At 39.5% G+C, this 14,736-nt stretch overlaps 1 protein-coding gene across 11 annotated transcripts in view; it reads left to right on the top strand.

Annotated features, from left to right (window-relative positions):
• Positions 1-14,736, top strand: part of CELF2 (CUGBP Elav-like family member 2) — a 386,251-nt gene that overhangs the window by 325,583 nt on the left and 45,932 nt on the right. For all 11 annotated transcript variants that reach the window (XM_074828029.1, XM_074828028.1, XM_074828026.1 and 8 more), the window contains 2 exons: positions 3,803-3,961; positions 5,381-5,444. In XM_074828029.1, the coding sequence (XP_074684130.1) occupies positions 3,803-3,961; positions 5,381-5,444 (223 nt within the window). The remainder of the gene's footprint in view (positions 1-3,802; positions 3,962-5,380; positions 5,445-14,736) is intronic.

The raw sequence follows: 14,736 nt of genomic DNA, 5'->3' as shown, positions 1-14,736 counted from the left end.
CCAAGCGGGGAGACCAGGGGTGGGAGGGTGGACAGAGGAGAAGAAGGAGAAGATAAAAATCAAGACAGTGCATGAAAATGTCACTAACTGTTTCCTGTATACTACAAGTAATGATATCAGCATTGCAAAGCTATTGTCTTTCCAAACATCACGTTTGAATTTGGTTGAGCTTCTTTTATAATTGATGTGTTTTCTTTTCAGTGCAATGCATTTTTAGACCCTGAGTATACAGTTTTAGATGAGAATCTGCCAATGAGATGAGAATAATTGAAATGATCTTTACTAGAAAGCTGCTGTTATACAATCTATGCAGTCTGACAGTATATTGTGAAAAAACTGCCACTTTGAGTCTCTGAAATAATACTCGTAGTAATTTGTCTGCCATGCACTGCTCCATTAATTCAGATCTATATGTTTTGCTGGGTTTGATTCCAAGCGAAAAAGAAATGTTTATTGGTAATACTTTGTTTTACCTATATTTTCCATGTGTTTTAATGTATTTTTTTGTTTAGCAAAATGAATTTTACACAGCTCTACCTCAGAAGATGGTAAAATTAAAGATATAATACCTCCCAGACAAACTCTCCCATTCTTCTGTTGTATGCAGTGCTCCAAATGAGGCTGCATTTTGATGGGATTCTCTTGTTGACTTTAGCTCTATAGAATACTTACTCTTGAATCAAAAAATTTCTGAACACCTTTAGAGACATCATCAGTGAGATCCCCAAATTGACAAGGCGATTCCAAATATTTTGCACTTTGAACATCTGGGTCTTTGTGTCAGTTGAGCTTAGGGTGAGAGTCCCTTCTTGGAGAGAAGCAGCACACCCTCCAGCTCCGTGGGTGAGGGACTCAACGGAGTCTGTACCTTCTGTCTTGACAACACAAAGAAAAGTATGAAGGCAGCACCGGCTGTTGGGAAGAAAATTACACTAATTGGGGTGGAAATACCACACCATTGAATGAGGAAGGGAGGTGCCCCTTGTGTATGTGCTGGGAGCATCCTCTCAAGATAGAAAATGGAAGATCATAACAGAGAAGCCATGCAAAAAAATTTTACTCGCTTTTGCCAATACTCTTCTAGTAAAAAGTTAACTTGTGTTAGCTAGTGTTAAGTCTCAGTTCTTGGCCTGAAACAGTGGTCCTTGGACATTTTTGTTTCATGTTTTTTTGCAAACAAAAGTGGGCTTGGGGGACAATACGTAGTACAGAATTATGTTTCAACCCAATTACTGCAGAATTTTTTTTCTGATTTCATTATTTTCAGTTCTTTGGCATGCATCATTGACCAGGATGAATTTTCAAAGTGGGCTAAGAAAGAACAATGGAGATTTTAATGTCCAGATGAACACGTCTCCCAGAATAATGAATTCTCTTGCTGCTCTTTCCACCTGACTTTCTGACCTGGTTAAATCAACTGATTTTAAAAACATAATTGCTGCTGTAGAGTTTTTGCTCTTCTATCTCATTTCTGTGGAATTTTTTGTTTGTTTAAGGCATTCAAATGCAGCACCAGTAGAAGACACTAATTTGTTATCGTGGAGTAAATTTGGTGCAACAATAACAACCCTTTTCTCATATAGAGCCACTTGCTACATATAATTTCAGTCTTCAGAATGTTTGCTCTCTTGAAAATGATGAAGTGATGAAATATAGAGCAGACAGTGAAGAAATGAGTTATAGATTCATAAATTGCAGAGATATTGTTTTTATACAATTTACTGACATTTAAGCATTCATAAATATGATGTCAGCTGTAGTGTTGAGTGCTGAGCTGCTGAACTGAGAACTGAAATAGCCATATAATATTTCTTCCTTTGAAATTAATTTCTATTTCTTCGGAAATAGACTTGATTCTCCTGTACATCTAGGTAGAAGGCAGTAAGTTTTGGTTGTTCTTAGCCCAGTGCTACCAAACCTCATATTAAATGGAAACAGCTTGCTTTTTTTATTAGCGAAACCAGAAAAATCTCTCTCACACCCTCCACCCCCCAGCTCCTTTTTCCTTCTTTTTTTTAAAAGGGTCTTGTTTTTAATATTAGTATAAAAATCACTAGAGAGAGGTAATAGTGCAACAAGTTGACTCCTTCATAATCTTTATTTGATTGCTGGAGTGGTACATATCTCCTTTCTTCCTCACTGAAACACTGAAAGACATTTTTACAATGAAATGCACTGGAAAGGAGTTGGAGGTGGAATAATAAATCACAAGTGATGATTTTCTAAGATCATTGTAAAGGAACAGTATTGATGGGAGATCTTCATACAAGAGATATTATTATTGTGGTTTATTTCATCATTTCGTCTGTTGATTCTGAATATTCTTATCATTTGTCCTTGGGTGAGATTCTTCAGAGAAAAGGTACACGGCTGCTTTTTGTAAATAATAGAGGACAGGAACTTTTCTGAAGATGTTCACAGTGTTGTGAGAGCAGCCATGGGAACAGTTAGATTAAGTACAACCCTACTTCACATCCCACGCTATACACTTTGGCTGAAGTGCTGCTTTGTTTTTTGGACTTGAGTCACCTTTCACTACTACCATTGTGTTCAGATTGAAGTTAGACAAGAAATTAGTACAACAAAACATGGCGGGTGGAGGGGAGCTATTCGTTGGATCCTGTGAAGTTGGAAAACTATGAAATGGATTGACAGTTTCTATGACTCACAAAATGCTTGAATTAATTTGAAGAACTGAATCATTGCAGTATATAGGTTGCTCCCTTGATTTGAAAAAATGAAGCCTTGAAAGGTTAAAATATGAAAATATTTGTTAGCAGGGGAAAAAAATAATAGAGCGAGAGCAACAGAGACATCTTTCGTATTCACGTCTCATTCTCTCGGTGACTTTGCCCAGGAATACCTAACCTGAAGTCCAAGGGAAATATCCAGCTTACCTCAAAAATCCATCTGGTTCATGACCTCCTACTTCTTCTCAAGGGTCCCTCAGACATGGGCGAGGAGTAGGCTGCAGACCACATCTCTAGTTCTTTCTCGCAGCATCCCTGTTTCCTAAGGTGTCTTATAACCCTCCCATATCATGTAACAAGAGGCTCATAGAAGCAATAGAAGAAATGATGGCAATCAGGAATGATCTGCTATCACCAGAACTAGTCACTTTTGGTCTGCATCCTGCCCTTTGTTCACATCTCAAGGGTGCTTGATACAAAGCCTGCCTGGGAGTGGACTGCAGGTGGGTGAATTGTCCTAGCAGCATCACCCTTTGTGCTCACTTCGGACTGGGGGTCCTGTATATGAAAAGGACCAGTGACCCGCTGATGATGGGTGCTGAAGTAAATCTGTTGCTCACAGTCTATTTACGTAGGGTACACAAGCCAGCTGCATCGAGCATGACTGCCCAGCCAGACTGTGGTGGCAGGGCGGTGTTGGCTGTGTGGTCCCTGGCAGCAGGGAGGTTGGACACCTCTCCCTTTGGCGATGCCTTGAAAACAGACTGCAGACAAAGCATCACGTCCATCTCATCAGCTGTGAAGCTTAATTAAAGAGGACTGGTACACTTCGCTGTCTCTGGCAGCAATTTTGATAGCTGGAAGGAAAAGAGAGCCTGAGGAAAGGTGCTTTATAAAAAGAACTGGAGAATCAGTAATTTCTCCATAGCCTCTTTTCCGAAGAAGCTGAAAATCTTAGGCCTTGCAGGCCTACATATGCCAGTCACAAAGAGAGGGTGAGCGATCAGGTCATGCCATTGCTGGTGGCCCTATGGGTCATGGCTGAGCTCATGAGGCAAGGGTGGCTCGGTGTGATTTAACGCTTCTGTCTTTCCCGATCTGTCTAACCACAGGGCTGCTCTTCGCCAATCGTGGTGAAGTTTGCTGATACCCAAAAGGACAAGGAGCAGCGACGTTTGCAGCAGCAGTTGGCACAGCAGATGCAACAGCTCAATACTGCCACTTGGGGAAACCTCACAGGTCTCGGAGGACTCACACCACAATATCTAGCTGTAAGTTCATTTCAGAGACAATGGCTATATTATACTGTATTTATTTTAGAACCATGTTAAATCAGCTATAGTAAACTCTCTGCAATAAATTGCTAAGTCCTCCAGGATACGTAGCATCTCTTTTTCTGTATAAAGAACTCTGTATGTTTATCACATGGTCTAAAAATAAATAACAAGGAATAGAATTTGAATAAACATTTCAAGATGTGTCAGTGCTCTCCAAGGCAAGCATTTAAAGTTTACTCATGCTGCAAAATAAAATTTGATTCCATTAGTTTTATTGTTCTTTTGAATGTTAGAGTCTGGTTTTTATAGCTGGAATAAAATTTAAGTTCTTCCTTAGGGGAGGACAGGTAGGCAGCTGAACACTGTAGGGGTCATATCTATATGGTGCAACCTCTAACATAGAATGTTGGAGTTCAATCCTCTAATTTTCCACATTTTCATTTGGAAATGGCTTTCACTTTAATCCTGTCAATGCTAAACATGCGTGGTTCATACTACCGCATACAGAATGTGAAGGTAGCAGGGGAAAGAGATTTGTTTCTCATAAATTTAAAATAGTATTTTCCTTGGTCCGCTTGTAAGAAAGAAACACTAGCTGCTGCCCCTGTTGGAGAAATCTGAAATCCACAGCCACGTGTTTTAGGGCCTGGATGGCCAAGAGAGACTCCCCTGTGGCACAGCTGAGAGGGAGCCCCTGCCTTTTGTGGCTCTGGAGTTGAGAGGTCTGGTTGAGCAGCTTTTGGATAACTTGGTAATTCCTGACGGTTCCGAGTTAGACAAATAGATGAGTCCATATATACATACTGAGTATGCATAAATACATAATTTGTATGCATACAATGCTTTGGTATAGTGATATAATTATAATTATAAACAGTAATTTACTTAGCAATTAAAAATATATATTAGTACTGAGGTAGGATAATTAATACTGAGGTAGGCTAAATTGTTATATACAAATACCAGTCTAATGAGTATCTGTGTGCTTGATTCATAAAGATAATAAAGAAAAAACTGAATTCAAGGGGGTGGGGGAGAATGGACCGTGATTGACAGAGATGAGTTATGGTAACTACTAGACTACAGAGGGTTGTAATTAGTCACGCTATGTTGGTTTAAATAGATTTAACACCTGGTTGTTAAAAAGAATAAATTGATTAATTGTTTTAAAGCAGCAATGTTATTGAGTTTCCCTTGTGTCTCTGTGTTTCTTAATAGAGATTAGACATTAATATGGATTTACAGCATTGACTCTAGGGATGTTCATTCCGACAATAGACAGAAGCAAGAGACTATATAAATGTAAAGGAAAGCATAAATACTCCAAATGTGAAATGATAGCTCATTTTAGTTTTATCTTCATTTGTTACATTAGTGTCAGATAGATTGCTGTGTTGTGTTGTTAATTTGCAGCTTCTGCAGCAAGCAACTTCCTCCAGTAACTTGGGTGCCTTCAGCGGCATTCAGCAAATGGCCGGTAAGTTAAAAAACATTTCATTTTGCTCCAGCTATGTTTTGTATTCTTAAACTATTGAATTCTGTACCTCTAATAATCACATTGTCGGGGGCGGGGGGTGTGTTGTGTATTAAATGTGGCAGATGTATTGGCAGGGGACAGCTCGCAGTTCAACATCAATAGAAACACTTTCTCCCCTCTTTCAGAAACTGAAATTAAACCCAGCGCTCCCAGGTTGTGCAAACAGTTTGTCTTGCATTAGTCACCTGCCATTTATCCAAAGTAACCAATTGTAAATTGCAGGAGAGCTCTTAGTCCCTGCAGCCGTATCCTACCCTATGAAAAGTGTCAGTAAAGCAACAGCAGGATTACATTCTAATTTCCAGTGAGATTTCTGTGTCCCGAAAAATCAAATTAATGGCAGCCCTCAAACATTTTAATAATAAGTGGTGAGTAAAAATGTTCTGACCTTTTTAATGAAACCCAAGATTACAGGCCTACCTTCAGTATGAATTTTCAGGCTCCTTTTATAATCATGGAAAATTAACTGGGTGCCTTTTTGACTTTGGAACCCTAGTTGACAAAATTACACAACAGAAGATTTTATGTAAAAGTGTAATCTTTAGTCTGGAGGAAAAAAGAAAGAAAGAAAAGAGGAAAAAAAATCAAAGTGTGAGCGGATTTGAAAGCCAGCTAGTTGGAGGATTTCTTAGTAATGAGCTGTGTGCCAGTAGTAACTGATGTGTAGTGATTAGCAAAAGGTCACTCCCACTGTGTGACCTACCATGCTGATACCCTAACTTAACATGATGCTAGAGAAGGCAGCATGTGCAGTAAATCAGAGCACAGATGCACATTATGCCTGCCGCGAGAAACTGTTAAAAAGCTTTTTTTCTTGTTAGAGGAAGGGAAAAAAAAAAGGAAGCACAAAACCCCTAAATTGCTACATTAGTTTATTTTAATCATGAACCCACTGAATCAATGAAATACAACATTGTGCTTCATCATCACAAAACAAGGGCTAAAATATTCAGAAGTCTTTATGAACACCATTTTCTCTCTCTTCTTTTAATCCTGGTCTTTTGCTTCTTCTTGTTCTGCTTTGAATGAATCCTGAAATACTTTAACAAGTATAGATATAACGCACAGTATAGCTATACCCCACAGGTATTCTTTGCTCAATCGTTATATTATGCCATTATTGCAGTGACATCAGAGACTAATGTGAACCTGCTGTCTGACAATATAAATTGGCCTACAGATGACAATATCTCTGAATTATTCTCTCTTCCTCAGACCTGCTGGCAGTGCTTGCTGCTTCTATTATGTTACACTTGCAATCTAGCATTTTTTCATCAAAAAAATGTATCTTAATATGATAAACAGAACAGAGCGGTTCAGTAACAGTTTTATACTTGGCAGTTTTGGAAGTGGCTTTGAGCTCAGAGATTGTGTTTAATGTTTTCATATTTGGTTAGATCTACAAAATGAAAGAATTGAGACACCAAGGAAAAATAATGTGATATCCATTGCATTATGTGCACCTTAGAAGTTTTCTGTTGCCTGTTTCTCTGTTAGTGTACATTCAGCTTTGTCTTCAAGAACTATGTTAAAACTAAGAATTTTAGTTAAGTAATTTCAGGATGGGCTCTCAATCTAGGATGTGATTTATTCTCTGAAAATCATATGGTCTTGACACTAGTAGAAAGTCATCTTAAGAAATCATAGTGACACATTATTGTCACTTGAGGGATATGCCTTCTTGACTACAGATTAGATTCCTAATGCACTCATCTATGGGATAATTTAATGACTGACTGCTTCTGGAAAAAATGTATTTTTGTCTTATATTCATGTTACCAAAACAGCTTGAAGTTTACTCCTTTCTTTCCCCAAAACATGTAAGTCTTAAACCTTGATGTTCAAGGTCAAATTAGGGATATTAAATTTCTCTCTGAGCTGCAGCTCTACATGAAAGTGCCAAAGACTAAGTGCTATTTCATCATTAGGACTGAGAGTTCATGTTCCCTCCCCAGAAATCACACAGTGCTGTTATGCTGTGCATCTAGTATTAAAGGTTCATTTATTAGGTTTTGTGAAAGGAATAGATAATACTCCTGTGTCTGCAGCAAGATCTTTCATTACCTGCTGCAGCCATCCTTGAATGTTTGTAAAGACCCAGATTTTTTTAATTTAAGCTGTATACACTCATTTTACGAAAGTGAATTTAATATGTATTTCCATATTGTGTGTATCTTACCTATTAATATAGTATTTCAAGGTGAGGAATAAAATCTAGATACAATTGCGTAAGGTGCTAAAGAAGATCCATCATTGCAGCTTGCAAGTACTTTGAGTTTGAGGGGTCCAACTTTTGTCTTTGGAGTCAGTGGGTGTGCTTACCACTGAATTCAGACACTAAAAATTTGACCAAAAGCTACATAAGCCATTGAAATTTCACTCTTACTTACATGTCAGGGCTCTAGCATCTCTTTGCGCTTAAGTCTCAATGAAGAACCTCAGTAAATTTGCAGATGACATCAAGTTGGGCGGCAGCAGAGGGATCTGGACAGGCTGGATCAATGGGCCAAGGCCAATTGTATGAGGTTCAACAAGGCTCACTGCTGGGTCCTGCACCTGGGTCACAACAACCCTGTGCAACGCTACAGGCTTGGGAAAGAGTGGCTGGAAAGCTGCCTGGCAGAAAAGGACCTGGGGGTGTTGGTTGACAGCCGGCTGAATATGAGCCAGCAGTGTGCCCAGGTGGCCAAGAAGGCCAATGGCATCCTGACTTGTATAAGAAATAGTGTGGCCAGCAGGACTAGGGGAGTGGTTGTGCCCCTGTGCTCAGCATTGGTGAGGCCGCACCTCGAATACTGTGCTCAGTTTTGGGCCCCTCACTACAAGAAAGACATTGAGAGTGTCCAAAGAAGGGCAATGAAGCTGGTGAAGGATCTAGAGCACAAGTCTTGGGAGGAGTGGCGGAAGGAACTGGGGTTGTTTAGCCTGGAGAAAAGGAGGCTCAGGGGAGACCTTATCACTCACTACAACTACCTGAAAGGAGGTTGTAGCGAGGTGGGGGTTGATCTCATTCCGTAGGTAACAAGTGATAGGACAGGAGGAAACAGCCTTAAGTTGCACCAGGGGAGGTTTAGATTGGATATTAGGAAAAATGTCTTCACTGAAAGAGTTGTCAAGCATTGGAACAGGCTGCCCAGGGAAACAGTTGAGTCACCATCCCTGGAGGTATTTAAGAGACATGTCAACGTGGCACTTAGAGACATGGTTTAGTGGTGGACTTGGCAGTGTTAGGTTAATGGTTGGACTCAATGATCTTAAAGGTGTTTTCCAACCTAAACGATTCTATGATTCTAAATCACAGTTTGCTAAATTAGGACTTCCAGTACAGCCACTTCCTTGACCAAATTTAGGGACCTTTGGATCTGCAAGAATTTATTTGTACTGCTAAAGCTCATGTGTCTGTATTGAACAGAAAGGACACAGCACACTCCCTGCTGCACATGTGAAGAAATATTTGCCATGCAGTCCTCAGCGATATTATTTCAAAGCAATTTTCTTTGCTAGCACAGAAAAGACGCTGATCTTCAGTGTGAAGTTTTAAATTCCCTTTCCCTAATATCATGCCTCAGTCTACTTAAAGTAGTTTTTATGTGGCAAAAGCAAGGATTCTTTGGTTTTGTTGAAAGGAATGGGTCTTTTAGGCATTACTGGTTGAAGAGAATTGGAGTTTGTTTGGGAGCTGGGGATCCAGTCCAATGAAAAATAGGGATTTTTCTCAAGAACTCACTAACACACAGACATTAAACACACAGAGCACCAGCTCCAAAAGCAAATGCTGTTCTTGCTGTAGCGGCTCACTGGTGCTACTGTATGTTCAGTATTGACTTTGCCCTGTGTTCATAAACCATGTGTGAAGTCCAAGCACATCATGAAACTGGCTCACCTAAAATTTGTGAAACATTAAAATTTGAGAGACAAAAAGTAGAGGTTTGTCATCTAGCTTTGCAAGCTTTAAGGTTCCACACTTGGTTCCTCAGTTTAGGTTTTCTTATTTTTATTGAAAAATTAGATTTTCATGAAATTATTTGATTTCAGAAGCCAAGCCGAAGAAAGAAGTGTAATATGTCTTGACTGGTAATAAAGTTGGGAGAGTTGGCAATGCTGCCTTTGGTATTATAGTAATGCCCTGGTCTTGATTACAGGAGCTAACCCTACCTTGCCAAACTCTGCTTCACTGTCCTTTGTAAAACATACAAGCACATACCATCATCAAGTGTGTATTTTATAGTGAGTACTTCCTCACTTTTCCTCCCCTCCTCTAATATCTGCTAATGCTAATTTAAAGGCAGTGTTGTCTCTCACATACCTCTCAAGCTTCAGTGTCTAGCCTGTCCTTTGTCTTTGGGGAAGGCTGATAAGATAGATGAATTATATTATGTGATTTGATTAATGCTACATTAAGCATTAGCAACCTTTCAAGCAAAAAAGATTCCTCCTTCAAATATATACAAATTGCATGGAAAGCTTCGTTCAAAGGAGATTGGTGTCATTTGAACATTTGCATTGAATTTGGCTGGCACTGGATCAGGTCCTAAAAGCTGCAGTTATTTAAGCCAACCTGCCTGTTTAAGAACCTGGAAAGTACTATACTGACAGTATAAACAAGGAGGGTTTATATTACATATGGTGATTGTAGAAAATTGAAATGTTCAAAAATATACAATCTATGAAGATTTTCTGTTGTCCACTAATGTAAAATGTTTTGGCAGGAATAAATATTCGCTCATACATAAATATTTTTATATGTGTGACCATTCAGGACATATAAACACGTACAGTACTCAGACACACAGGCACTCTCTTAATTTCATTGAACAGACAGTATATTTTGCTTTCTGAAGTCATACAGGAGAAGAAACCGTGCTTTTGTTTCTTCTTGCTTTGGCTTTCAGATCCCTAAACCCTCTACAGCTGGGACTTTTTATATTTTTCCAATGTATGGGTTTTTTTCTAGTCCTTTCCAAACTCTCTCACAGTTTGGTTGCATTTTGGGTTGAACTTCTGGCCCTTTCTGAGCCCTGTTCAATCCATTTCACCCTTCTTCTGTTACCCAAGCCAGATTTCCTCCTGTTGCAGTCTGTAGGAGCAGATGGGTGAGAGAAACTCTGTGAGGTTCTGCTGTCTGAATATTTTCCTCTAATTGTTGGATTGGCTCAGTGGACCTGGAGGGACCAGTTGGAAGCCAGGACCATCTGCACGAAAGCTCTATACTTTTGCATTGGCCCAAGGATCCTTTATATCCTCTGACTCTTTGATGGCTTCATTCCAGCAAAGCCATACTGAAGAAGGGTTTCTCCTGCTATGACCTCTTTAGGGATATCATATTAAAAGTAAAGGTCACTGAGAAACTGTTTCCAGCTCGAGGGAGATAGCTGTTTCTTAAAGATAACTACCAGTTTTGAAAATGTTGACCTCAGGGACCAAAAACATTGAGCTTTTGTAACACTAATTCCATTGAAAGTCTTACTTAAATTAACACACACAATTAGCTGCTTTTTTTTTTTTTTTTTTTAGCTAATAAATTAAACAACTCTGTGTAGCATTTTTTTGGAGAGGCAGAATTTGAAGTAAGTGAGCCTGTTCTCAATCCACACATTGTTCATGCTCTCAGGAGAAAGAGAGGCACCTTGAGAGGAAAACCAACGCTCAGCAGTTTATGAGATGTGCTTATTCAGGTGGTAAAAGTGCATGATGTGGAAGTTTGGCCGAGTCTGGACACAAGATCTGTAGCTCTGTCTGGGCTTCCCATAAACGGCAAAAGGAAGGAGAGGGGCTTTGTCTTGCCTTGGTTTCTCTGTGGGTGAAAGTCATCCCACTGAACCTCAGCATTTCGGAAATTAGGCATCCGGTCTCCCTGCGATGTCAATGAAGAGGGAGTCACTCACAGGCTGCCATTCATCCTACCAAGGGCTGGGGTTAATCTGTCTATAGGATCAGATGAATCATCCGCTCATTCTCTATCCCTTGACTATAGCAAGAGCCTGGGCAAGTAACTTTTATTCGGATAAAGGTAGATAAGATGAATCCTTCCCACTAGGACTGGGGAAGTTTCAATTGAGAAAAGCACATTTCTTTCCAGGAATGTATTTAGAGCATGTGTAACTTGAAAATGTGCTGAAATCCTACGTGAGTCAACTAGTAACTCTAGCCTTCAGTTGGATTTAAGGATATACTCTTAAAAAACAGGGCAGAATCAAATTTGGACATTAAAAGCTTTGCTAACTCAAACACTAAATGTTCAGGGTACTTTAGGCACTGTTCAGATAAGCAGCTTTTCTGAAGGTAGGTACGGAGTATATATGGTTTGATGGAACTAGCACTCAGGTCTCTTGTTTCTTTTAATTCTTAGACTATTGCTGGAATAACATTGCAGTCTTTCAGGCACAGGCCATGAAGCCTTTACCCCCATTTTTAACATTTAAATGGCTGATGTCAGTGTCAGCAAATAGTTGTTTTTTGGCCTGCAGATGATAAATTTTACCTTAATTCATGATTTTTAAGCTGCAGTCAGGATTTTATTCAGAAGGATTAAATCCTAATAATTGGGAAGGATAAAATTTCCAAAGAAAAGGAAGTCAGGTTAGTGGGAACTGCTTATGAGCTATCCAGATTTGGCTCTGATAATCACCACTAACTTTGAAACTCACCATGCATATATTGTCACTAAAACATAGCTAGTGTCTTCCTTTATTAGGAATTTGTTCAGCAAGTGAATCTCGGCTATTTTCTAATATGATTTTATTATGGTTTTGGAAACCCAAGAGCTGATGAGGCCTAAGAAGTCTTCAGGAATGGCTCATGACTGTTGCCTCCTCTACAAATACTCACTAATTCCAAATTTACAGCTATCACAGGAGAAAAGCCGTGGTGACTGAAATGAGGCAAATTGCTTCATTGTATGAAAGTTTGTGTCAGAGGCAGCACAAGAAGTTGTAAAATGTAAATCTCGTGCTCTCAAATTTCCCCGTGTTTTCACAGAACTGCATCTGTGACTGTGCAGCACTACAAAAATTTCCTGTGAATGTGCTAATAGGCCTTATGAGAATGTTCTATCACCATCCATCTGTCACTTTTTAACAGGCCTGATTGGCAAGCACTTGTAACAACTGACATCTGTTCTCGCTTATTGATATGTAGATTTATGGTAATTGCTGTGAACAATAAGACACAAAATTACCTAAGGTGAACATTAAATTAAATTTTCATGCCCCTATCCTTATAAATAATTTTTTTTTAAATCTTAAGTTTCAAGCAAGGCATACTGTGCTTCTGTTTTGTACATAATTTAATTGTTTTTTTAATCTGCCAAATAACAAAATGAAAGTTGAATTTCCTTGCAATCTTGAATATTTGCCAAGCTGATAGCACATTAGTAAATACATGTTATTAAAAATGGAATCAAACTGTATTGTGATTCTGGTTTTTTTAATCATTTCCCTTTAATTCCCAACATCGTCTCCATCATGAAGATCAAGAGTTATTCCTTACACAGAAGTTTTTTTTTTTCCTCTACAGGGGGATTTTCATTTTTCATGTGCAGCTCTGCCTGTGAGGCTGTTCTTCAGTGTTAAGCAATTTGCATTTCTTCAGAGAGAGGTGCATTTGCTGAGTGAGCAGCACTTCCAAATAAAAATTATCTACTCATTTGCGGTCCAGCTCTGTTGCGGGATTTGGGACTGTTTTGAAAAAGCTGTAGGATTTGAAATGTATGAAGACAGTGTGTGAAAGGAGAGGGAGTGAGAGAGCAGATTAGTCCCACAGAACTATACCTTAGCTGAAGTTCAATTGAACCAAAAATCCCCATTTTAAAGGAAAGTATTTTCTGGGTCTGGGACTTGAGAGCATTTGGTTTCCCTCCTCCAAGTTTGTCCTAGCAAGTGGGATTTGACGCACTTGACAAGATGATGGGAGAAACCAATAAAGAGGGAGCAGAGACGGTAAAATGCCTGGGGAATGTGAAACAGTGATGACAGGACTTATTTTTTATACGTTTGAGCAGACAGAGGATCCTAAAGAGGATGCATATTAAGTGACAAACCTGTTGACACCATCAGCTCTAGAGCATGCTGGGTGACGGCATGTGCCGTGAGCCCTTGCTGACAGTCACATTTGGGTGCTCTGTTGAGCAGGGCTCTTTGCTGTCCTCTGTTATGCGAGTGTGACAACAGCAAGCAGTCTTTTTTCCTGAAGGCACCGAAGCTGACACCCTGTAACATCTGCAGAGCTGGTTTGTGGCCAGTGTCTTTTAGTCACCTCTACAGTAAAACACACTGGGTGGGGAGACAGCTTCGTCACCGCCTAGCTCTTGTTTGTTAATCCTCTTTTGGCATTGAAACTGTTTCGTCAGGTTGATGGGTTCCTCTTGTGCTTCCACAGGAAATGTTCCACTATTAAAAAAAATGGTTTTGTGGGATGAGGCAATGCTGGTGTTTGTTTTGCATCCACGCAGGCGTGATGGTGTTTCGTGAGCCCAGAGAGAGAGCAGTTGTTTGTTCCGCTGCCTGTTGACCTTGTTGTGCCTGCTTTACTTTTCCTGGGGTGCTGTACAGTGCATGTATGCTGCCTTCCAGCTTCACAGCCCTCTATGCTCATAGCCTTCCGCAGCCTTGCATGCATGGACAAAGACATACACATAAAATGCAATAGAAAAAGCAGTATTAAATTGCTTCAAAATCCATTTGCGTCTAAACTGAGGTTTGGAGAAAGGTCCATGTGTTTTCCAGAAGCATCCAGGATTTCATTAGGTGAAGCTGTTTTGCAGTCTCTCCTCTAATACTGTTCTGTATTTGTTCGCTATTATTTAATCCTGCTATGTGTGCTGTTTAAAAGTCCAAAGTGGAAATCTCCCCACAGAATATAAGCTTATTATGACTGATCCTTCTGATGAATAACTAACCAGTGGGTGACAGAAAACCACACTGCCATGGTGGAGAGCAACTCACTGCTTTCCCAAATCTCTTTGAACAGAATATGGCCTCATGGAAGACCAGCAATGTTTGCTGGACATTCTTTGCTGAATTACTTACACTTCTTATGAAAGAGTAAGTAAATTATATTTGAGGACCAAATATCAATCCAGGATGAAAATGGATTCCGTATTTTATTTTGAGAACCACCGTCTGCTTTGTTTGAGAAGAGCTGGACCCCATCTTAAGTCTTCTCCATCCTTAAAATCTTGTTTGAAATAATCTCCAGAATCTATACTATTAAAGAAAGAGGATTTTTTAATTAA

The sequence above is a fragment of the Strix aluco genome, chromosome 5 (assembly GCF_031877795.1).
Source record: "Strix aluco isolate bStrAlu1 chromosome 5, bStrAlu1.hap1, whole genome shotgun sequence".
In the NCBI taxonomy this organism is placed as follows: Eukaryota; Metazoa; Chordata; class Aves; order Strigiformes; family Strigidae; genus Strix; species Strix aluco.
The sequence above is the reverse complement of the archived record's forward strand: the minus strand, read 5'-3'. Positions and strand labels throughout refer to the sequence as shown.